Here is a 24,018-nt window from a genome sequence, read left to right as displayed (position 1 = left end):
TTAAAGGAAGATGTGGTGGGCTTTAATGGATGTGGAGACTCTGTGTGAACAGATTGTCAGGGGCAAGGAGAACAGGGTGACCAAAAGGAAGTCACTGCAGTTGTTGATGTGAGAGGTGGACAATGGGCCCCGGAGATCGCTGGGGAGGGATGACAAGTAGCTGGATTTGGGATGCATTTGCAGTAGAACCTGGAGGACTTACTGAGGGACTGGACGTGAGGTGAGGCATGAGGCCACTGAGAGAGAGAGAGAGATGCAGGCACATGGCACGGGAGTTTGCTCAGACTGGGACCCAGGCTGGACACTAGAAGTCTGCAGTGTTAGCTGCTCCGCTTCCTTGGCCTGGCCTGAGACGAGAGTGGATGTAGGGTGGGGGGATGGGAGAACATGGTCACAGCCCTCGACAAGGGAGCAAAGTCCCTTTTAAAGAAAGAAGATATCCTTTTACTTGACCCTGGGAGAAGTTCCGGCAGCAGTCCCCCCCTAAAATGCAGTTAGAGGAACTCACATTTCTGTACCAACTTCTTCCCCCAGTGAACTCAAAGTCAACTTTAAAGGGTTCCTGGCTGGGATTTGTTGTTGTTCAGTCGTTAAGTCATGTCTGAGTCTGTGACCCCATGAACTGCAGCACACCAGGCCTCCCTGTCCTTTACAATCTCCCGGAGTTGGCTCAAACTCATGTCCATTGAGTCAGTGATGCCATCCAACCATCTCATCCTATGTCATCCCCTTCTCCTCTTGCCCTCAATCTTTCCCAGCATCAGGGTTTTTTCCAATGAGTTGGCTCTTTGCATCAGGTGGCCAAAGTACTGGAGCTTCACCTTCAGCCTCAGTCCTTCCAATGATGGGCACACTTTATTCTGTGGGCAGCTCAGAAGGGCATTTTCTCAACGCCACTCAAAGCCATCTCCTGAGGGAGCAACCAGATGTGCCCCACACTGTACTTGCAGGGTTGTTTAGCATAGTGTGCTTCACAAAATCAAACAGGAACAACACACATGTCCCACAGTAGAGAAGAATTTAATATGCACTCATCAGAGCATCATGATGACAACTTGCATTTTTCACTCAGTGATGAACTTTGGATATCCTTCTATTAGGACATATCCTGTATGTTGCAATATGTCCTTGGCCAGACCTACTTAGGGCTTCGCAGGTGGTGCTAGTGGTAAAGAACCCACCTGCCAATGCAGATGTAAGAGATGCAGTTTCGATCCCTGGGTCCGGAAGATCCCCTGGAGGAGGGCATGGTAACTCACCCAAGTGTTCTTGTCTGGAGAATCCCAGAACCTGGCAGACTATGGTCCACAGGGTCACAGAGTCAGACACAACTGAAGTGACTTAGCATGCACACAGACCTATTTAATGCCAGAAGGATACCCCACTCAACAGCCAATTTGAGGATGATCCAAAATGCCTCAACTGAGAACAACTGCCCTGACTTCAGAAACCCCAGAACCAATGGCTGTTGAGTATCTCCCTATGAAAGTCTATCAGGTGGATTAACCTTTTCATCTGGGCCACCGGAACAAACTAGGGCTGAAAAGATCCTTACTGGCCTTAACTGGACTAGTGTGATCCCTGGCTGTGTGGCTGGCAGTCCCTTTGACCTAGGGCCAGACACCTAGCTGGTCTGCACTGTGGTGGCTGCCAACAGTTAAGTCAGCTGCCTCACTCAATTTCAGGGCTCGGGGCGGGGGAGGGGGGGGGAACCCAGGGGCCTTTGTAGACTCTTCTAGACGATGCAGGTTTTGTTTTCATGCTCTGTTCTGGCATGTGCTAATTAACATAAGCTGAAACCCTGAAGAGGGGAGGGTTGAGTATATGTACACAGGGCTGGAATGTATGTGTATGGAGTATGGTGTTTGAGCAGAGAGGCCTTGCAGACAGACAAGCCTTACCACTTACCAGCTGTGTGGCTTGGGCTTTAGGTTTTGGCACTGTACAATGGGATTCTTGTGCGGCACTGAAGTACTTACTATGGTTGCTGTCATACTTCTTCACAGCAACCCATTAGAAAGTACAAAAACTCCAGTCCTCATTTTGGTTTTTAATTGTCAAGGCGACAATAATTTCCAGTTTCACCAGATCAGCATTTGGTTTCCTTTCTCTCCACCTGCAGGACACCCTGCAGCCCTGCCCCAGCTGCCTCTCTGGGATCAGAAGTACCAACGCTCTTTCTCAGGATAGGTCTGGATTGGAAACCCAGGGCCTCCCTGCCACTCTGAGGACCAGCAGTGTTAGCTCTTGGCTCACTGCAGGGAGTGAAGCAGAAAAGTGACTGGTGATAACTGCTTAGAAACAGACTGAGCCACATTATGATTTGAAACCAGGAGATTCTGAGTCAGTGTTGATTCTGGAGTTCACTTAACAGGGGGTGGAAAGGCTTCCATCCGAGACCCCAGTGGCCCTCCTCTCCCAGACTCACACTTCATATGGGGAGGGTCTTGGCCTGGCTGGGATTACTGCCTAAGTTGGTACAAGTCAGAACTCGGGCCTGCACACCAAAGCCATCTTTGTTACACTCTAACTTTAGTCAGCAAAAGCCTCCTACAAATGCCAGCACAAGGAGCTTGAAGCATAGGGAACCCACCTCTTCAACATGTGCTTTGCCACACATTAACAGAAGCTCAGTGATATGCTGATTGTTTCTCTTTCAGGCCAAGACACCCTGACTCTGAACTCATTGAATTGGCACAAGCTGTTCCCCAGTAAAAAGATTCCCCTACCTCTCAGGGACAGATCTCTCCACGAAATAAAGCAATGACACAGCAGCCCGGATGACGAGGGAGGAAAGGGCCAAACAGGAGGTGTAGTCAGAATCTCAACTGGCCAAGGCCTGGGGAGTATACACCTCCCAGGGTTTGAGTAAAAGGAGCAGAGGGACTGTGTGCCTCTGAATCTGACCTCACACTTCAGGGCACTCTTGCTGCTGCCAGTTTTATCCAGGCAAGAAATTTGTTCTTATGTAATGAGTGCTACAAAGCCTTTTTCTCTTAAGTCTCCCCGCTTTCCTCCCTATATAGGGGTGGCAGGGGTCATACCTTCTGGGTGGGTGTTACGTGCCACAGGCAATTTTTACACAGAGAGGATGGAAGGCAGGCTCCTCCACACACCCTAGACAAATACGATTTCATGGTAATCAAAGCCTGCCTCAGTGGGAAACGTACTGTACAACATGCTGGTGATACTCCTTCAATTTTTTTTTTTTTTGGTTGTTTTTATTTTTTTCTTTAAAGTCCATTGATCATCACAAAAACCCAGGAAATGCAACTAAGGAGAAAACAAATGTCCAACTGAGATCTAAGAACCCAGAGCTACGGAGGAGACGTGGCACTGGATGCAGGGTGTGCAGGAGTGGGTGGAAGGGTGGTCCCCACAGGGCAGCTGGCCATGGGAGACACGGGGGGAGATGAGGCTGCTGGCCGGGCCTGGCAGTTATGTTAACCGCTGCACGATGACGGCATTGAGCAGGTTGGCTTCCTTCAGCGTCTGGTTCTCGTCAGCCAGCTCTTTGTTCGGGAAGGTAGTCATAAGGACAAAGCTGGTGGCAGCCATGGCCGGCCGGGCGTCTACGATGAAGAGTCGGATGTCGCTGATCCTGGTGGAGTAGGGATGCGGGTGAGTGGTGTTCTCTGCTGCCTGCTGCCCACTCCCACCCCTCACCCCCAGGCTAGAGGGAGGCCACATCACATCCCCAGGTCCCTTCCTCCACCCCATCCTCCACAGAGAGGCCAAAATGCTCATTTGGAAACACATGAGCTCATATCACTCTTCTAAAATCCTTCAGAATTGCTCCCGTCTTCCTTGTTATAAACACCAACCTCCTGACTGTAGTCCCAAGTCCCGCCTAATTACACACCAGCCTCCTTCCCCCATTCTCCTACGTCCCCTCTTCAGTTCTTCATCGTGCTGTGCTCTCTGTTCACATCTGGTCCCTCTTCCCAGGGGCTTCTCTGCCTGATTCCTCTTCTATGATCCTCAATACACTTGCTCCACACTAACCTCATATGAAGCCTGTTAACACTCAAGGCAAGCCATTCCCTGGGCCCCACGTGGGTCCTGACTTATATGGCCTATGACTGATGAAATTTAGACACTGCTATTCTAGGGGAAAAAAGAGTTGTTTTGCCAAATATCTTTACTGGCAACAGTCCTCTCCTGCTAATCCCTTCATCACTCTGTGCCTCGGCTTCCCCATCTTTAAGTTGCGGAGGCAGTTTGTTTCGATCTGGCCCAGATGAGCTGAGGTAGAACAGGTATTCTAGAATTCTCCAAGTCCGGATTTCAGAGACCTTCATAGCCTAGAGGTTGTCAGAGGCCTCCTGGGGGTCGGGAGTTAGAGGAGTGGGATGAGTGGGATGAGTGAGTGGGATGCCACATTTTGTCCCCTCCCCGCTCCATCAACCACAGCAGTTCAGATTTCATCTGTTCTACTCTTGGGCTTTCGCATCAAACTTCCTATGAACAAACAGTTTGGAACAAATCCATCTGAGGAATCTGTGACCCACACGAGGGAGAGGGAGCAGGCACTGGCTACACTTAATGGAAGAGTGGGGACCAAACCAAAGGCTTCAGACGTGCACAGCTTCCTACTCCACTGCCTCCTCCGGAGAGAGCCTGGAGAGTCTGCTGGTGTTTAGGGGGAAGAACTGCTCCCTCTACTCACTTATCTGTGGGAATTTCTGGGACTCTCTTGGAATAAGCCAGGCCCCATAATGCAAGGTACCTGTGGCTGTGGTTAAACTTCTGCACCAGCCTCCCACCATCAGCAAGCCGTATTTGGATGTTTGTGGTAGGCTGTGACTCATCGATTGAGATGGAAGAGCTGGCTTTGGCTTCATTTTCTGCCTGCTGTGCTGGAGAGCTGGTATTCAATACCTGGGGGGCAGTGCTGAGGAGAGAGGATCGCATCAGGACATGAACAGAAACAAAGCCCAGCAGGAGTGGAACCCTGTCAAGGATTTTTACTGAGCATTTGCTATGTCTGGTGCTGTTTGCTGCTACTGACATAAGGAGTGACAAGAGAAAATCCCTGCTCTGATGGAAGTTAGAGGTCCAGCAGAATTCACCTCAACCCCCAGGTTACTGCCAGCTCCCTCACTCCTGGAGTTGGGCAAGTTACCAACCCCCTTCTTCCCTGATGTCCACAACTGAACAAGAGCTTGAAGGGAAGAAAGCAGTATGCAAGAAAGCCTGGGCTGGAAGAGACTGGGACCTGACGCTGGAGGACCCAACAGAAGCAGATGAGTTTTAGCCCCAGTGAGAGGCTAAGGGCAGAATGGGAAGGGGGTACTCCAAGTCTGCAACTGAGGTGGGTGTCACACACCCTGGCAGGTGACTGTTGGGATGTAAATGACAAGTCCAGATTCTTATCCTCTGATGGAATTCTCAGGCCTGCCTGCCCTAGCGCAGCCTCACTCATGTGGGTATCTCGTACTCATTGGTCAACTATCAGGAGACAGTTCAGATTTCTGGAAAGCCAACCAAGTGCCTGGCACTACAGGGACAGGGATTAATTATATAATATGAACAGGACATGGTGCCTGCTGCAGTGTGGAGAGCTCAGATCTTGGAATGAGATGGACCAGGGTTTGAATTCACCCACTAGCTATGGTGGTGTTGGGCTAGTTATTTAAGCTCTTTGAGTTTCAACAAGAGTAGTAACGATATTCTTTAACAAGGACTATTGTGAGAATTAAAGGGGTGTTATACTCAGGGAGGTGGACAAACACAAAATGCACACAAATTCCCAATTCTCCACAACTGTGTGGAGGCGTTATCCTTTTTCTCTTAGCAGATGTCCTGGCCTAGACCTCTGCAGAGAATAGAGGCCATTAGATGAGAATCCCCTTGCCTTCCCCCAAAGCCTCTAATTTGATCAGTTCCTCCACCTCACTTCTTCCTCTGAGCTTTACAACCTAAATAGGGTCTTCTTAGCAAATCCAACTGAAAGTGCTTTCCTAAGTGTGTTCCCTGGGACTTGAGTCCCTTGAGTTATCTACAGGAAAGTTCTGGAAATGTCACATATTATACCAACAGTGTCAGAGGCCACTAACATATTAAAGGTCTTGAGAGGTCACAAAGAAACCTCCTGCATTGCAGGAGACCCGAGTTCGATCCCTGGTTCAAGAAGATCCCCTGGAGAAGGGAAGTGCAACTCACTCCAGTATTCTTGCCTGGAGAATTCCATGGGCAGAGGAGCCTGGCAGGCTACAGTTCATGGGGTCACAAAGAGTCAGACATGATTGAAAGACTAACACTTTGAGAGGTTGTGAAGTGAAGGCAAACTTATTTGACCACCATGTTCTTTTTTCATGTTAACTTCCTGAAGATTATTTCATGGAACAGTCCATGAAATGTTGCCCCAGAGCACACAGTCAGCAAGGAAGAACTAAAAACTGAACTTACTTTCTGTGAACATAAAAAATCCGGAATTATAGAGTGGAGATCAGAAGAGAACGCTGGCCACAGTTATTGGCTATGAGAAAAGCTTCTTCTATGTATCGACCTCACAACGTGTGGGACTCAAAAGATGAGACACACAGATAAATTACACCCATCACAGAAAGTTAAATGTTGCACCTGTAAATGCTTAAGATCTACTCTGTTCTGTTCATTAGTTTTAAAAGTATTAAGTCAACTCTCTAATTAGATTCTAAGTAGCCTGGCCCTCAACTGTTTATAACAGTTCCAAGTACGACAGGTACTCATTGAAGCTGCTGCCTGCCAGAAAGGCCTGAACGAGAGAGAAGCTGAACCACATGAATGCTCATTTCCTTTGTAGTGGGAATAAACTGGGCACTAAGGTGCTCTGCTGCCACAATGCTGAGTCTTGAGGCCCTGTCACCTGTTTTACAAAGATGAGCACTGCAGCAAGCACAGTGAGCAGCGGAGCTCAACCCAGCAGCAGTGACACCCTCACCCCATCCCAAGTGCACTCGTGGTGTTTGCTACTCAAAATCAAATGCAGGCTTCTCAAATCTTCAGATAGTTCCCATCCAAACAAACAAATGCAAAACCTAAAACAAAACCTAAATTCATGCAACTGAAAGATTTTTTAAAATTTCTGAACTGAGAAAAATCTATTTATTCACTTTATTTTTCTAGGTTATTGGAGAAAAAACAAGGATTGACCGATTTTTGAGGGAAACTTGAGAAAAATTTCTTAAAACAGTTGGCTTCCTGATCTTTTTATTTAGTAAGACAACGATGGAAAGCACAGTAAAATTTATTGGTAAAACTAAAGCTAGAACTGAAAATCTAAGTGGAACTGGCAATGAACATTTATTTAGCTGACAAGCATCATGTCTGATTATCAAGCTCTGTTGATTCATCATCTGCACTAATAACGTAGTCCCATCTTAAAACAGAGGGCTTCCCTCGTGACTTAGACGGTAAAGAATCCACCTGCAACGCGCGCGGAGACGAGGGTTCCATCCCTGGATCGGGAAGATCCTCTGGAGAAGGGGGTGGCTACCCACTCCAGTATTCTTGCCTGGGAAATCCCAGGGACGGAGGAGCCTAGCAGGCTACAGTCTATGGGGTCACAAAGAGTCAGACACGACTGAGTGACTAACACTTCACTTCATCCTAAGTCTCCTTAAAATATCTTAATTTTTTGAGACGTATTGTCCTGTACACACAATACAGTTAAGACATTCCAAAAGCAGAAGCATTTTCGGTTAATATCATGAAGCCAGACAAACCCAAACTGCAAGGTGTTCTGAGTCCTTCCTTAAAACTACCGGTGGGTGAAAGAAGGGTACCATGTTTTGGAGGGCAATGTGAAGATCTTTTGAGCTACCTGTTGTACTACTTCCAGTACAACATGAGGGGTATATAAAGATTTTATTAGATAACCACTGTAATGTTCATAATACTGATAATCACATAAGTACTTAATAGCAGGCACCAGTTAAGTTATGGCACATACGGAGGATAGAAAATTATGTTAGCATTAAAAAAAATATTGTAGAAATGCATTTACTGATCTGGAACGATAGCCAGACTACACTGACTAGGCAAAACAGTAGAGCACTGAACATTTGTTTGTACACACACACCGTCAGATACTAACTGGATATATCTGGCTGTTACGTTTAAGAATAGCTTTTACTCTTTATCTGTATTTTCTATTTTAAAAGATAAACACACTTTATTTTCAATAATGTATGGGAAAAAAATTTAAGTGGTGCTCCACAAAGCCGACCACAACTGACAGGAAAGTCACAGATGGATCACTCTGAGAACAGCTGTCCCAGACTAACCCACAGGCCCCAATGTGGGAGATGAAGCAGTGAGAGCAGGGTGACTTCAGTATTTTGGTCCTGGTAAACCGCAGTCTTATCTCTAATAGAGCTATGACCCTTGCTCCTGACGAGGCACGAATGGCCAGCAGGGAGGCAGAGGATTTGAGGAGAGGGCCAGTTAGAATCGCAAAGAGCACAGCTGTTGGCAGACCACACTCTGATTCCTGAACATGATGGTGAGGTGAGCAAGGGCAGCACCGAGCTCAAAAGCTGCCAGAGCTAGATCAGAAATAGGGTCATGCTGTGCAGAAGTGTGGGAAGGAGTGCCAATCAGAAGACCAGGCTCTAGTCCTGGTGGTACCGCAGGGAGCACCTAAAGGTAGCCCTTAGAGTCCAGGAGCCTCAGCTTTCCCTCTGGAAAGGACGGGCTGTACTGTGTGTCACCACGCTGAAAGCCTCTTGTGTGCACGGATCCCTCAGGAAGAATACTGACCAACTGACCCCATGCACAGCCAAAGCTGAGTGGGTCCCTGAGAAAAGGCTGCCTGTCTGTGGGTTTGTCAACGATCTGGTATGAGAGCTCTGCTGATCAGAGGTAACAGGAACTATCAATCAATCAGATCCTGTTAATATGAGGGGTTTGAATGCAAGACAGAGATAATGGCAGAGGACACAAGGCAAAACAGTCACAGGGAATGACAAAGTAAGCGTCAGGAAGTGTTTAGCAGAGAAGCAAAAATAAGAGCTCCCCTAACACTGGAGCAGCAGCCTGCACAGGGCCAACAATGTCCTTGAGCTTCCCTGGATCCTGAACGATGCTGCTGCAGGCTGGCTGGATTCCTTAACCCCTCTGAATCCCCACCTCAAGTGACCTGAATATGTGTGTCTGCTTCAGCCTTAGAGCCATCGAGGAGGTGCTCTCTGCCCTGAGCATCCTAGATGATCGAGTCCAAGCAGCGACGTGTTACCTTCACTGATCACTGTGGGACAATGCTCTACGTGCTCCTCCCAACAGTAGTCAGGAGATAAGGACCCTTACTAGCCCCTTTAAGCTGAGAAAACTGAGGCTGTACAGTCTAAGGTTATATGGCTAGAAAGCAGAGAAGAGACTTAGACTTAGGTTTGTTAATGCCAAAGCGTATGTTCTCATACTTTTCCTCCCATAAAGATAAAATCTGAAGTACTTTGTAATAAACAGTAAAGAGCTGCATCAAGTGAGCTGTGCACAGGGTCTGCTGGGCCCCCAAGGAGTGACCCACACAGTTCCACCCCACCCATGCTGCTCCTTACCTGCCCAGTTTCTGACCCTCGCCAGTGAAGGCTTTGAAGGCTCCCTTGGGCTTCACGAAGTCCTCATCCCGATGGTCCTCCATGTCCAAGTTCACCTGCCCACCGTGAGCTAACCTCCGCAGCTCTGCTGGCACCTCTCTGTGGGAGAAAAGGCAGTGCTAGGGCCCACAAAGAGCAGGATGGGAATGACAGTGATGGGTACAAAGGAGGAGAAACTTCTCATCTCCAACTGATGGGCCTCCATGGGGAGCTGACTGCTCTAGCGGCTGTCTGCCGCCCCCTTCTCTCATGCCTGCCTAGAGTCGTATCTGGTGACTTGGCTCTGACCTAGGCTCTAAGCAGAAAAGTAGATACACAGGGTTTTAGAAGCAAATCTGTGAATCTGTTTCTCAATTGTGCTAAATCTACTTAAAAATTTAAATTTCTTAAATAATAAACATTTGAATTGGTTTCTTCTTTCCCATCTGCCATCTCACTCACTGATATGGAACCTGAAGAAGGGTTTTTCTGCTCACCCTCTGCGAATAGACTCCAAAAACTGGGCATTGGATGGGTCTTGGTAGCTTCTGAGTTCACCATTGTCCAGGCTGAATCCAGTCTTCCAGAGCTTCAACACTACATGAACCTATGACAACAGGAGGTAAGCAGTCCATACATTGTCAGGAACCTGGCAAGCACACCAGTGTGAACCTGCAAATTAGCGAGTTTTTTACTATTTTACTGTGTCATTACTAAAACACACAGACAGACAAACATATATACTCATGCACAAGGAGAACAATCAACAACCAATGAAATAAGTATTAACGTAAAATAAGAAGGTGATATGGCACGAGTTAAGAGAATAGGCTTTGATTTAATCAGACCAGGATCTGCGTCTTGATCTTGCCACTCACTCACTAAGTGGCACTGAGCACATGACTCGATTGATTGAAGCTGTAGCTTCCTTATCTGTAGGGTTGCCAGCGTGCTTGGCACACAGCTCGTGCTCAACTACATTAGCATGGCAAATTTTACATGGACTATTTTGCAGTCATTAAAAATGATATCTACAAAATTTGTTAACTCCCTGTACATAGCGACAGGAAAGGGTCTAGAGGGCTAAAGAACAACATATTAGCAGCTGCTGCCTCATATTAGCAGCTGGTAGATAGAATTTTTATTTCCTTCTTGCTTGACTTTGTTTTGGAAAAAAACCAAAATGATTAAAAACAAAAGCATTATGGAGACTAATGTTCACAAGGTCATATGAAAACAATTATGGCACTGAAAAAGAATATATATAGCTGAGTCACTTTGCTGTTCAGAAGAAATTAACACAACACTGTAAATCAATAAAATAAAAAATGTTCATGGCATAAACTTCAAAATTGACTCATAGCATTATTACACTTAGTAGAGAAGGGGGGACCTCCTATGCACAGGGGAAAGAGGACTGAATAACAATAAGAAAAAGTTTTAAAAGTATGTTTCAAGCCTCCCTGGTGGGGGTCTAAAGACCAAGATCTTTAACCTTGTCCACACCACCAGAGAACCCTGGAATCACTATCCCTCTGCCTGAGACTCATGGAACGCTCAGAAAACTCCTTTATTTGTCCATCCACTCTGCCCACCCCAACTTATCCAGCTCCCCCTGCCACCATCCAGCCAGATGAGAGCTGTCTGTGATTCTCAGGTAAGCCTTTTCATCGTGGATGACACAGCAAATGTGCTGCCTCTTCCCTTTCAGAGGCTGCTGATTCATGGGATTAACTTCTCCCCCAAAGTGATTAAACAGTCCACGAGCTTCCCTACAGAAGACGGATGCAAAACAAAACACAACAAAAAAGAAGATGGATGCACACTCACATCTTGGCCGGAATGCCGCCTCCTTTCTCCTGCCACGTAGGCAGACTCTTCCTCTGGTGCCGCTCCAAGGCGGTAGCCACCGCCTGCAAATGGCTATAAAAGACAAGTTCACAAACACCTAAGGAGTGGGTCAACAGTGATCAAGTTATTCAGACAAAATGTTATTTCAAGATTATTAACTAGGAGGTATGCCTTCTCTAAGTAGCAAACTCAGAGCTACACGGTCAGGATTGGGGTAAAAACTGGAAAGGTGTGGCTGGAGAGAGTGCTTCTTGGCTAAAGGGAATGGCTGCTACTAAGATCTAGTTAATCATGACCATGTTGGCATCTCGGTGCAGGATAACACCAGATACTTTTTTGATTTTCACAAAGAAAGCAGAAATTCAGATTTTATGTAAAACAGATGGCTACTGATTTAATTAAAATAAAAAAAAATAAAGCAAGACATTAAATCAAGTTGATCAGGCCAAACAAAACAATTGGCAGAACCTGATTTAGACCACAGGTTTGAAAACTTAACCCCAAATCTTGATTTCATGTTAAAAGGTAAGAGAAACTGCACTGCTCTTCTGCACAAGAGGAAGTGAGCAAATGAAAAACAAAAACAAATTCAGTCACTAACTATTGGGTGACGAAGGCCTCCTTCCCCCTGCTCTGGAACCTCAGTTCTATGGGCATAGACATCAACCCCCTATGCTCACTCTTGGTTTACTGGTCTCTCCAGGGCTCTTGGTCACTCGTTCCACAGCTACAGCTCCATGCTCCTTGGCACCTTTAAAGAGATCGTCCACCAGCTCGTTGGGACTTCTCTTCCTGGGAGGGCCAACAATCTGCTGTCCACTTCTCTCTGAGCCCCCAGCATAAAACCTGCACAGAAAATACACATCTAACACCAAATACACTTAGAAAACATAACCGAGCATGTGCCAGGCTTTGGGCTAGGAGCTGGGCACAATGAGGCAAAGGGTACCAATGCTCATTTTTATGGAACTTACTGTCTAGGGGGAGACACATGTAAAGAGGCAGGCAGGCATACTGCAGTGTGAGCCACAAAAAAGGTAAGGAAGGGGTCTCTGGGAATACAGAATCGAGGAGAACAGTCAAGGGTTCCCAGAAGGGTGTTTTCTGGGCTAAACCTTGAGGATGATGAGTTTATCAGGTAAAGAAACCAGAAAAGGGCATTCCAGGCATGCACAACAGCACATTAGCTCTGGGAATTAAACACCAACACTTTTCCAGCAGATGATCACTATGTTCACAGTGAGAAGCAGCTACCACTAGCAGCTCCGGATTAATGGTGGCAGTGGCGTGGTTAGTACAAGCAATTAGGTTCCACTGTTGGCTCTGTCACTGAGTGATCTGGGCAAGCCAGTGCATTGAGCTATACCTCACTTTCCTTCTTTGAAATGGAAGGGAAGAACCACATGCCCTACCTACCTGTTCCTTAAGTCAGGGCCGTGAGGTTCAAATCAGCGGATGTATGCAAAAGAACAAGCACAGAGTAATGCACACATGTAAGGTGGTTTGATACCGCACTGAGAGCTCACCCAAGCCTCACTTCGCCTTGCAATTCTTGCGACACACACCAGGAGGATGATGAGAGCGGGTACTGGAGGTGGTCAGCGAAGCTCAAATATAAGCCCCAAGATACCCACATCTGCTTTGTAATGGGCCAAGCAAAGCTTGAGATTAAGTTAGCACTTTAGTTTTTTAACCTGGGTTTGAAAATCTGCAGTCATATAGCTTTGGCTGGCTGCTTCCTTCTCACTCCTATTCACAGCTAAGTCAACAGCACATCTCAGTGGGGAGAACCGAGAATCTATAAAAATTAGCCTCAGCCTTCTATGTATTGACATTACCCAGGGAATGGAGGCAAAACCCTAGGCCTTGGCATGAACAAGAGGACCAGTGTCATTAGGTCTGAAATGCTGAGGGACCAAAGAGGTAACTCCGGATGTGAAGTAAAAGGTCACTGCCTGGAGGATGTGACCAGACAGGAGAACGAGGAAGAGGTTATTTAAGAGTTGAGCATTCACTTACGTGATGACACTGTCTTTCAAGGGGCATTAAAACACTAAAATTAACATTTATTCCTGAACTTTGAGTATATTTAAATAGAATGCTGAGGTAAGGCAAAAGTCACTACATGGATGAAAACAAAGAACAGAACATATGCAATTTCTGAGCTCACTTCCCAAAGACTGACCACAATGAGGTAACTGCATTTCCATAATGGTTATTACACAATGTTCCTCAGGAATGTTTGACAGACCCAGGCAGATTCCATGGAGAACCAAAACCTGTAAAATGAGGCTGCAGCCAGTTCATCCTTGTTCATTCCAGGTAAAGTTCTATAAGGTCCTTATTATGGGATCTCAAAGGCCTGGCTTATGAACTAGGAACCTATGATCAAATGCCTTAAAAATATTCATGGCCTTGACCCGGTATTTTCATTTCTAGAAACTAATATAACCTGATACACAGAGATGTTCACAGCATTGATATCTACAGTGGTAAAAAAACTGAAAATGATCTAAACATCAAACATTCCATATCATGGACTATTATTATAGTCAATGAAAACACTTATCAAGAATTTTAATGACATAAAGAAATATGCAGCATTCTATATCAAGGTGTAGCATTAATTCTACAAAAGCAAGAAATAAACTTATCTGACCTCCATCATGTAAAACACAGTATCAACAGGCTACCTTTATACACAGAACCAAGACTTAGTAGAAATATGCCAAAATATTAACTGTAGTAACCAAAGGGTGGGTGAGTGTTATATTTTTTTCATTATGCTATATTTTCCAAAATGGACACCAGTTTTATTATAACATTCCTAAAGGTTAAAAGCAAGCCAACAAAAAACAGTACTCTGTATAACAGAGGAATATACATTTGTAAGCCCATTTTCCTGTTTATTATGTACTATATTACTTTTTCAATTAAGGAAAAACTAGAAGGAAATACACCAAAAGTATTGAAAAGTACTGATACCTGGCTGCCTCTGGGTTGTGATACTATGAATGGCTTTTTTCCTTATAGATTTATTTCCTTTTCCCTAATATTCTTTAATAAATACATATTATTTTAAAAATTAAAAACAAAAAAAAAACAAACCTCGAATGAAAAAAAAAATGGTAAGAAGACAGGGATCACTTCTAAGCTACAGGGAGTAGAAAACTGTTACTAGTATGTGTATGACTAGCCCACAACTAATGGTTAATGATAATAGAGCATGTTTATCCTTCTAAGCCTTTCCAGGTAATTATCATAGAATTTCATGTGGACTGTGCCCCCAACAAAGACTCACCTCTGTCCCTCCTCTTCCTCCTCGTCTTCATCTTGGTCATGAATGAGGTCTCTGAAGGATGTCACCCTATTATCGCTGGAGACACAGAAAGGAATTGATCTCAGTTCAGTTCAGTTCAGTCGCTCAGTCATGTCCGACTCTTTGCGACCCCATGAATCACAGCACGCCAGGCCTCTCTGTCCATCACCAACTCCCGGAGTTCACTCAGACTCACGTCCATCGAGTCCGTGATGCCATCCAGCCATCTCATCCTCTGTCGTCCCCTTTTCCGCCTGCCCCCAATCCCTCCCAGCATCAGAGTCTTTTCCAATGAGTCAACTCTTTGCATGAGGTGGCCAAAGTACTGGAGTTTCAGCTTTAGCATCATTCCTTCCAAAGAAATCCCAGGGCTGAGCTCCTTCAGAATGGACTGGTTGGATTTCCTTGCAGTCCAAGGGATTCGCAAGAGTCTTCTCCAACACCACAGTTCAAAAGCATCAATTCTTCAGGGCTCAGCTTTCTTCACAGTCCAACTCTCACATCCATACATGACTACTGGAAAAACCATAGCCTTGACTAGACGGACCTTAGTCGGCAAAGTAATGTCTCTGCTTTTGAATATACTATCTAGGTTGGTCATAACTTTTCTTCCAAGGAGTAAGCGTCTTTTAATTTCATGGCTGCAGTCACCATCTGCAGTGATTTTCATGGGGAGTTAAAAAAAGGTAACCCCCATCATCAACTGCCAAAAGTTGCGGACACTGAGGTTTAGGTTTTTTGGTGGGGCAGGAAGAGGATCTAGGTGGAAGAGGGTTATCTAGATCTCTTATGTTTATATGCTAAACAATGTGATATTTATTTATTCAAGGTCACCCAGGACTAAGAATAAATAGGAAGTATATCAAGAAGCAAAGTGGAATCCAATTTAAGCTCTCCTAGGGGAGAGGAGGGAACCAGATAGGGACTGTACTACTTTAAAAACATACTACCGGATAGTGATTTTCATCATATAATTTTTAAATATTGGGGGGATGCCTGTGTGTCAGGCACTGAACTGGATGCTGGGTCTATAAAATTATCAGGCACAGTTCTTACCCTTTAGTTGCTGACAGGTTAGTGGCACTCTGGCCTGGAAACCATCCATTAAATACTGTGCAATAGGGGCTGTGACAAAGGAAAGCACATGGGACGTGAGAGCAGTCTTCTGTTCTAGGTGGGGCTGGGGGTGGTATCAAGAAAAGCTTCGCAGAGAAATGCGGCATTTGGACCTAGTGCTGATGAACAAGAGGCCCATCAGTCACCTGGATGATGGACGGTGGTGATGGTGGGGAAAGGGGACCAGCAGGGCATTATAGGAAAGCAGTACAGGCACACACAGAAACCAGCGACAGCAACACATTAAAGGACAAATCAAGGAACAGAAATGACACAAATATGTGCGTGAAGAGGCCCCTGTCTGCTTCTGCTGTAGGTTCGTCAAGTACAGGGTACGGTGGAGAGGGCCCACTAAACACGTTATGAGAAAGGTTAACCCCCTCCTCTGATGCTGTCTTACACTGCCACTTTTTTCCTAGCTTAGATTTATCCTCAAGGAACAATCTTAGTTTTTCAAGGATCATGAGACATACAATTTATAAAAACATTTTCTGTATTTCTTATGGGGAAAAAAGTTGTTTCTCTTTAATACAAGGGGAAGGGGGTAATAGCAATTTAGTGAGGCCAATAAGGAGTTGTTTACTCCCATTCAGTCTTGAAGAAAGATTTATTTCAGGAAGACAATCCGAGACAGAATACCCTCTGAGGCTCTACCAACCAGACATAGAAGGACAAACAGCAAATTGTGTAGCAAATACATTCCTGCCTGAGTGAGCTGAGAGCAACCTCCTGGCATTCCTTCATGCTCTACACAATATGGTCTAAAAGGGTGCAAGTGATTAAGATCTGTACTAGTGCCTTAAAGGCCTGTTGTTTAGTCACCAAGTCGTGTCCGACTCTTTTGTGATCCCCTGGACTATAGCCTGCCAGGCTTCTCTGTCCATGGGATTTCCCAGAAAAGGATACTGGAGTGGGTTTCCATTTCCTTCTCCAGGGCATCTTCCCAATCGAGGGATCGAACCCAGGCCTCCTGCATTGGCAGGCGGATTCTTTATCACTGAACCACCTGGGAAAGCTAATTCCACTCATTATTCTTCCCAACGGATTTTTCTACAGATGCTCAGCTTATCATCTATGGGAAAAAAAAAAATTCTCTATCTCTCCATTGTTAAACACCTTCAAATACACATGTGTACAGGGAAAAGACCCTGATGCTGGGCAAGACTGAAGGTAGAAGAAGAGGGTGACAGAGAATGAGATGGTTGGATGGCATCACTGATTCAAGGGACATGAACTTGGGCAAACTCTGGGAGAAGGTGAGGGACAGAGGTGTGCTGCAGTCCATGGGGTCACACAGAGTTGACACAACTTGGTGACTGAACACCACCACCACCACCAGCTTGAGCAAACCACTTGCTCTGGCTATAGGCCTCTTTCCCCCAAAGTTCTCGATCCCAGCTTAGCTTCCAACTCTGGGATCTTGGGCATGCTACTGAAATTCTCGAAGTCTTCATTTTCTCATGTGAAAATGGAAACAACCAGCACCAACCTCGCGGGCTTGCTGTGAACAGCTGGGGTGCTGGCGGACAGTGTGGCACATTTCAAGTGCTGCTCCTGAGCAGCAGTTATCAAACCGCTGGTCCTTGAACTAGGAGCATCAGCATTTACCCTCGCAATTCAAACAGATGCAAATCCTTCACCCTTACCCTAGACCTCCTCAATCAGAAACCTTAAAAGGAGTATCTAGTAATCTGGTTTTAGGAGTCCTCCAAGTAATTCTGACCCACGCTCATGTCTGAGGACCACTGTTCTGGAGTAATGTCCTGAGAGTTACCTTAACAGTACAGATGTCCTAGGGACATCACCAATTTAAGGATACTGGGTCTTGTATCTTCCACAAATTGGCAAAATGTCTCAGAAATTTCAACTTTTCAGGATCAGAACTCTATCTTCCAGGCACCCTGAAGCGGCACAAAGGTGCTCTGTCAGATAACATTTTCTGCAGTGACAGAAATGCTGTATCTGTACTGTCCAATATGGAAGCCACTAGTCACACGGGGCTATTGAGCATTTAAAATTCAGTAATTGAGCATGAATAGCTGAATGTTTGTTTTATTTAATTTTAATTAATTTAAACAGCTACCTGAGGCTAGAGACTACCATATCAGACAATATAGTTTTAGAGAATCAGACAACGGTGGTCCATAGCATTTTAAGAAAGTACAGTTTTATTGAATGAAAGAAGAAAAAAAAGGAAGAAATAACAGCATTCCTCTTACTCAACCCTGCGCTAGGTACAGGGGTGGGAGATAGTGGACAAGAAGGTAGGTAGCAGAAGCAGAAGTTTTGGATTTAGACGAGTTTGGGTTTGAATTTGCTGTAAGGGCAAATGTGTTACTCATACTAAGACTCAGCATCCAGACCTGTGAAATGGTGAGCACCCTACCTACTTCCACAGTGGTTACTGAGGTGTAAGAAGATAATGTATGAAAGAGTATCTGGCAGAGCCAGACAGATGGTGGGTGCTTTTGAAATACTAGCCCTTCTACCTCTAGGAACTTACAATTTACTCAGGGAGAAAATATTCTGGTAATCCTCAGAAGAATTCAAGACAACATAGGAGAGATGTCATTGAGTAGTATGCAGATATGGGTTGTGAATGAAGTTTGTGCTGCCTCTGGGTTTGGGGATTACATACTTAGTAGAGAAGGTGCGGAGGGAGCTAAACATGAAAGGACACAAAGGATTTGCACAGGTGGAAAGGAAGCAAGAGACTAGGCATGTCGAGTCAGATGAGAGGCTCAAACAAAAGCAGAAGAACCAAAAACTAAGGCAGAACTGAGACACCAAACAAATCAGCTGGTTGAAATAAAGATTTAAGAAAGGAGGAAAAGGGGGATAAGATGAGGATGGCAGGTTCACTGCAAACTCCTGAGGATGCTGAATGTCCACAGGCAGAGGCAGTACATCATTCTGGCTGAGAGCTGAATGCTGGAAGCAGAAACAGATCTGCTTTTAAATCCTTGTTTGACTAGCTGTGTGATCTTGGGAAGAAGCCCAGCTTCAGTGTTTCATCTGTGAAATGGGAAAAATAACAGTAGCCACCTCACAGGGTTGTAGTAAAGCATTAAAAAGATGTAGATGTAAAAGCTTAACCCAGTGCCTGGCAGCTGGTAAGCGCTCAATAAATGATAACTGTTATTATTGAGTTCAGACTTTCTCCTGTAGCTACGGTTAACCTTTTTATGTCCCACAGCCCTCTGAGTATCTGATAAAAAGCTACGAATATTTTTGCCTGAAAAGGTTCAACATATATACAAGTTATTATGTACAATTTCAGGTAATTTATGGACCTTCTGACATCCATTTCATAGATCCCTCCTAGGAGGTTAGCCTCCATGTTAGGAGCTTACTAACTGAGTGCTGTGCACGGAGGCAGTGACAATGTGAGAGAGTAAGAGAAGATGACAGTCGCGGGCGGGGAGAGCTCAGCAGCAGGCTAAGTGTCCTGCAACAGTCAGGTCAAAGGGGAAAGGCAGGCCCCATACAGAGTTCCTCTTGGGTGCTAACACATGCCTGCCTTCTCCTGAGAATGCAATTAGCATTTACCATCTGCACAAGGACAATGATGTAACACGTGGTGCGTGCCCTCTCCCTTTTCCTTGGTTTCACCTAAGCCCAGTACCAAGTCTGAGGCTTAACCAAAGCAAAGTAAGACCTTTAGAACTGCATGTGCGTGCAAGTCTTTTACTTCTCTTGGTCTTAATGATAAACTCTATTTCCTTGGTTCTTTAACTCTTCTTAACATATGAACTTGTGGAATGAGACAGGGAACAAATAAAAGAATGGGGAAGGTGAGAATGGATGCTAATAATGGTAATACTAAAATGACAGTAATAGCAGTTAACATGTTCCATGTTGTATTAACTCATTTATTTGCCCATGTGAATAGGCACTACTATCCTTCCCATTTGACAAGTAATGAAACTGAAGGACTGGCGATGTTGAGTAACCTGCTCAAGGTCACAAAGCTCTCCAGTGAGCTGGGATTTGAAGGTGGGCGGTCAGGCTTCCGGCCTAGGCTCTAACATGAATGTGGGTGGTGAGGCTCCAAGCCCAGGCTCTAACATGAAGGTGGGTGATCAGGCTCCCAGCCTAGGCTTTAACATAAAGGTGGACAGTCAGGCTCCTAGCCTAGGCTCTAGTATGAAGGTGGGCAGTTAGGCTTCAAGCCCAGGCTCTAATAAACCACTGTTTGGATTAGACTTTGGGTCTACCAGAGAAGACAGGTATGAACATGTGACTGACATCACAAGCTAGGTTTCAATTTCTCCTCCTCTCTATTTCTGTGCCAACACCCAACAGTAATCTGGTGTGCCTGTGAAAGACACTGCAGGAAATCAGCTGTCTCTATGAGCAGCTGCAGATGAGCCCTTACCCTACCAACCAGGTCCCAGACAGTAACATCCTGCGGTGTCATCAATGACACCTCACAGGTTAGCATCTATGAACAACTGAAAGATGTCCTGCCTATGTCTTTCCTCTGGAAATAGAGAAGAAGTGAAGGAAACAATGACAGCTGGGATTAGTGATCCTTCTTAAAAGAGGGGAAATCTAATTTAAATCTCAGATATCCTCAGAGAGAAACACAATTTATCACTTTACACCAGCAAAGAAACCCTATATATGTGTTTTGGAGTTGAACGCAAACTCAAACTAATTGAGGACATACACCAGAGTAGAAAAGGCTTCAGCAGAGAAAGGAGATGTGGTTCACACACCTTTAAAGGAAGAGGCCCAGCCTGTCTCATGAAGTCCTGCAATACTTACTGCAATCTGCAGATCACAGTAGTGATCTGCTCTAAGAATCTTGGAGTCAGGGCGGCCAGGACAGGGGATGCAAGAGAGATCACAAAGGTTAACACTGTTTAACAAATTAAGACAAGGTCTCCCTAATCAATTTGGGAAAGAGCGGGTTAACAGGTTTAGTTTTTCTAAGTCTTTTTAATAGGGTAATAGGCATCCTGAAATATTTAAAGAGCCTTTTTAAAGTCATCTGGCCTAACCTTTTACATCTACAGCCTCCCTGAAAGGAAGCACTTCAGCTTCAACTTAAAAACTTTCAGAGATGGAGAAGCCACTCCTCACATTTCATAAATAAGAGACCTCCCCCCAAACATTTAAATAGTTGGTTCTGTGGTTTCCTCCAGGACTGGATCATAAAGCACACTCAGTTAAGAATCCCACACCTCCACACAAAAGGAATATCTTTCAAGAAACTACTACCCACCAGTCAGTCTTTCTCCCTCAAACCCACTAGTCCAGGTCCCCAGGCCTGAACCCTCTGTCAAATCAGGAAATAGTCCACCACTGCTGGAAGCACACCAATGTAGCAATAACTGAAGCTGGCCCTTACCTGGGGGCTGTGCCTCTGGATACTGAACTGGGGGTTGCCTGCGAAATGGTCACAATGTCTTCGTCCCCTCCATCCTCATAAAAGCTTGCTAGGGCGATCTGAAACAGACAGGCAGTAACATGGGATCCTTAAACAGGCCTTCTTCTAACATATTCCCTTTGAACACAAAGGAGCAAAGACACAAAAATACGGCCCACGCTTATAAGGCAGTCTGTATCTGGTGAGCCATAGAAAATAAAACCAAAAGATTAGTGGCCCAACTGTTTTCATTTCACCTGAAACAAATTCCACCTACTAAAGGAGAAAGAAGGCAAAAAGGAAAGCTGGGATGGAGACACTGCTCAATGTCACCTTATGAGGAAATGTGATCTAGTAGAAGCAGTGTACATTTACTGAACACGATTTATGTGCCGCGTTGTTCTGCGTGCAACTCTATCTGTGCTAACTTATTTAATCCTTACAGAACCCTATGGAGTTAGTGTTATGGTCATCTCATCTTATAGCTGACAAAGTGGTGGGAAGAAAACTGTCTGAGGTTACACAGTTGGTAGAGTGGAGCCAGGATTGATCCCAGGCACTCAGGCCCTTGCTCTCTGCTCTCAGGTGACGGCCAGGAGTTGGAAACTGTGAGGTCACTACAGATGACTACTCTTACTTTTTCTCTGAGGCTGTTTCATAGTCTGTGCAACGGGGACACCCATCTCACCAACCGTGCAAAATGGATGAGAGGATCCATTAACATTTATGCACAGTCATGTCTTAGCTCTATACATACAGAAAGAATATGGGCCTCTTTTAGCCAATTTGTGACTGGATGTTTCATGCATGGACTCAATGCATAGGTATTTACTAATCGCTGCTTCCCTGGTGGATCAGACAATAAAGAATCTGCCTGCACTGCAGGAGATTCCAATCCCTGGGTAGGGAAGATCCCCTGGAGAACGGAATGGCTATCCACGCCAGTATTCTTGCCTGGAGAATCTCATGGAATGAGGAGCCTGGCGGGCTATCGGCTGCAGTCCATGGGATCGCAGAGTCGGACAGAACTGATCGACTGACACTCTGCACAATGAAGTAAGAGCGCAATGAGGTCTACAGAAATGACAAGGCTCCTGTCCTCAAGGTCACCACACTGCAGGAGACAGGGAGCTGCTGTGGGACACAACCAGCCTGTAGGAAGCAGCGTGCCTTTACAGGACACACTTCAGCAAGCCAGCCAGGATGCACTGTGCTACGTGACATGCACTGAACTGGTATCAAGGGGGGTCTATGTCCAAGTCGTGGGCAAGTCACGTCACATACGTGAGCGTGCTTCCACACTAACAGCATGAGGAGACCGAGACTGATGACCTGCCAACTGTAACACTGGGAGCTTCTAGGTCTTTCAAGTAGAAGCTGCACTTTGCATTTTCACCCAGCACAGGGGCTTTACACCATATGTCTATACAGTTGTGATGCTTTACCTAACTTTATGCTTTCGTGAAGCATGTAAATAGTGAAGTCAGCAGACCCAGTTCACATCCTAATCCCTGGGTGTGTGACTTTGGGCCTATCACTTGCCTTCTCAGCTTCCAATTCATCAATTTCCTCAAATGAAGAAGTTTTCTTCACTTCACAGTGTGGCGAGGATAAACCAAATCACGTATGTAAAGTGAAGTGCCAGGGCACGTGGTGGCAGAGCTTAATAGAGCTTGGGCTCTGGTATCAGACAGAACTGAGTTCTAATGCCATTTCTTCCACCTGGTAGCTAGTGAGGCTTTCAGCAAATTACTTAACTTCCCTAAACCTCAGCTTCAAAGTGCAATGCTTAGATAACTTAAGATACATAAAGCTCATGGTTCAGTTCAGTTCAGTTCAGTCGCTCAGTCGTGTCCAACTCTTTGCAACCCCATGAATTGCAAATAACTTAAGATACATAAAACTCATGGTAGGCACTCAATAAATATTCATCATCATCATCCATCGAAGATGTAGGTTGGCCAAAAACATGTATGCAATTCTTCCTACAATTAATCACTGAGCGAGTGCCTATTACGTGTCAGGTGTTGTTCTAGACACAGAGGATTCAACAGTTTACCAAAATCCCTGCCTGGTGTAGTTTATCTTAGTCTCTTCTCAATCAGTAAGTATTTTATGTATGTCTAATACCTGCCAGTGCATTACACGATAAGCTCCAAGAAGACTCCCATTTTACAGAGAAGTTACTCAATAAAGATGAATAGGATCCAACTTTGCGTCACAACCCAGTTTCTCCCAGCATGTAGGCACAGAGGGGGCGTGTGACTGGGGCTGCGGAAATCGAAATGAACGAGCACCTCGTGCCCCCGCCGCCCCGCTCCACTCGGGAGCTGGTCAGTCCGGCCCGGGCTGCAGCTGAGACTTGGCGCGGCAGCCACGCCCCCAGGGTCCCCGTCTCCACGCGGGCTGCGGCAGTGCCCAAAGGCTCGCCTACCCGAGAGCCAGGCAGAAAGGGAAAACGAGGCCCGACAGACCAGGTCAGTCCGGGCCTGGGCTGGCCTGCGTTTCCCCTCGCCCAGGACGAGCTGGCGACGCGTGGCAAGCGGCCCCAGGACCCTGAGGCCTGGGTCGGGCCGCAGCCCGGCGGGATGACTGTGCGCTTCGGCCACCGAAGGGTTGAGGCACCAGGTGTCTGCTCCCCATAGTATCCTACCTGCCCGACGCGGCCCCCCTCCCGGCTCTACCTGCAGGTCCCAGCCGGCCGACTCCAGGAAGAAGCGGGCCCGATCCTCCTCGGCGCCCGTCACCGCCACGAACTCCCTCAGAGCGTCCTGCCGCTCCGCCGCCATCTTCGCCCG

General features: G+C 45.9%; 1 protein-coding gene across 3 annotated transcripts; it reads right to left on the bottom strand.

The window, feature by feature from the left end:
• Positions 1-3,241: 3,241 nt before the first annotated feature.
• NSFL1C (NSFL1 cofactor) lies at positions 3,242-24,018 on the bottom strand. 3 transcript variants are annotated; one of them, XM_068987180.1, is made up of 10 exons: positions 23,905-24,018; positions 21,203-21,300; positions 14,713-14,787; positions 12,828-12,833; positions 12,092-12,257; positions 11,391-11,483; positions 10,058-10,167; positions 9,543-9,680; positions 4,730-4,894; positions 3,242-3,601 (listed from the first exon to the last, which is right to left on the bottom strand). In XM_068987180.1, exons 1-10 carry the CDS (start codon positions 24,007-24,009, stop codon positions 3,439-3,441), a joined length of 1,119 nt encoding a protein of 372 aa, XP_068843281.1. In that variant the 5' UTR covers positions 24,010-24,018; the 3' UTR covers positions 3,242-3,438. The 3 variants fall into 3 exon arrangements, with proteins under 3 accessions (XP_068843281.1, XP_068843280.1, XP_068843282.1); XM_068987179.1 differs by lacking the exon at positions 12,828-12,833; XM_068987181.1 differs by lacking the exons at positions 11,391-11,483; positions 12,828-12,833.

The sequence above is a fragment of the Capricornis sumatraensis genome, chromosome 15, assembly GCF_032405125.1.
Source record: "Capricornis sumatraensis isolate serow.1 chromosome 15, serow.2, whole genome shotgun sequence".
NCBI lineage: Eukaryota > Metazoa > Chordata > Mammalia > Artiodactyla > Bovidae > Capricornis > Capricornis sumatraensis.
This window is presented reverse-complemented; position numbering and strand designations above follow the sequence as displayed.

Bases quoted from the DNA above. Each gene is read 5' to 3' on its own strand.
- NSFL1C (XM_068987180.1), bottom strand. From the start codon at position 24,009: ATGGCGGCGGAGCGGCAGGACGCTCTGAGGGAGTTCGTGGCGGTGACG. The intron at 11,484-12,091 runs GTGAGCATAGGG...TGTCTTTTATAG, and splicing joins GAGAGACCAGTAAACCAAGA to CCATTTGCAGGCGGTGGCTA. The intron at 3,602-4,729 runs GTACCTTGCATT...CTACTCCACCAG, and splicing joins AAGTTTAACCACAGCCACAG to GATCAGCGACATCCGACTCT.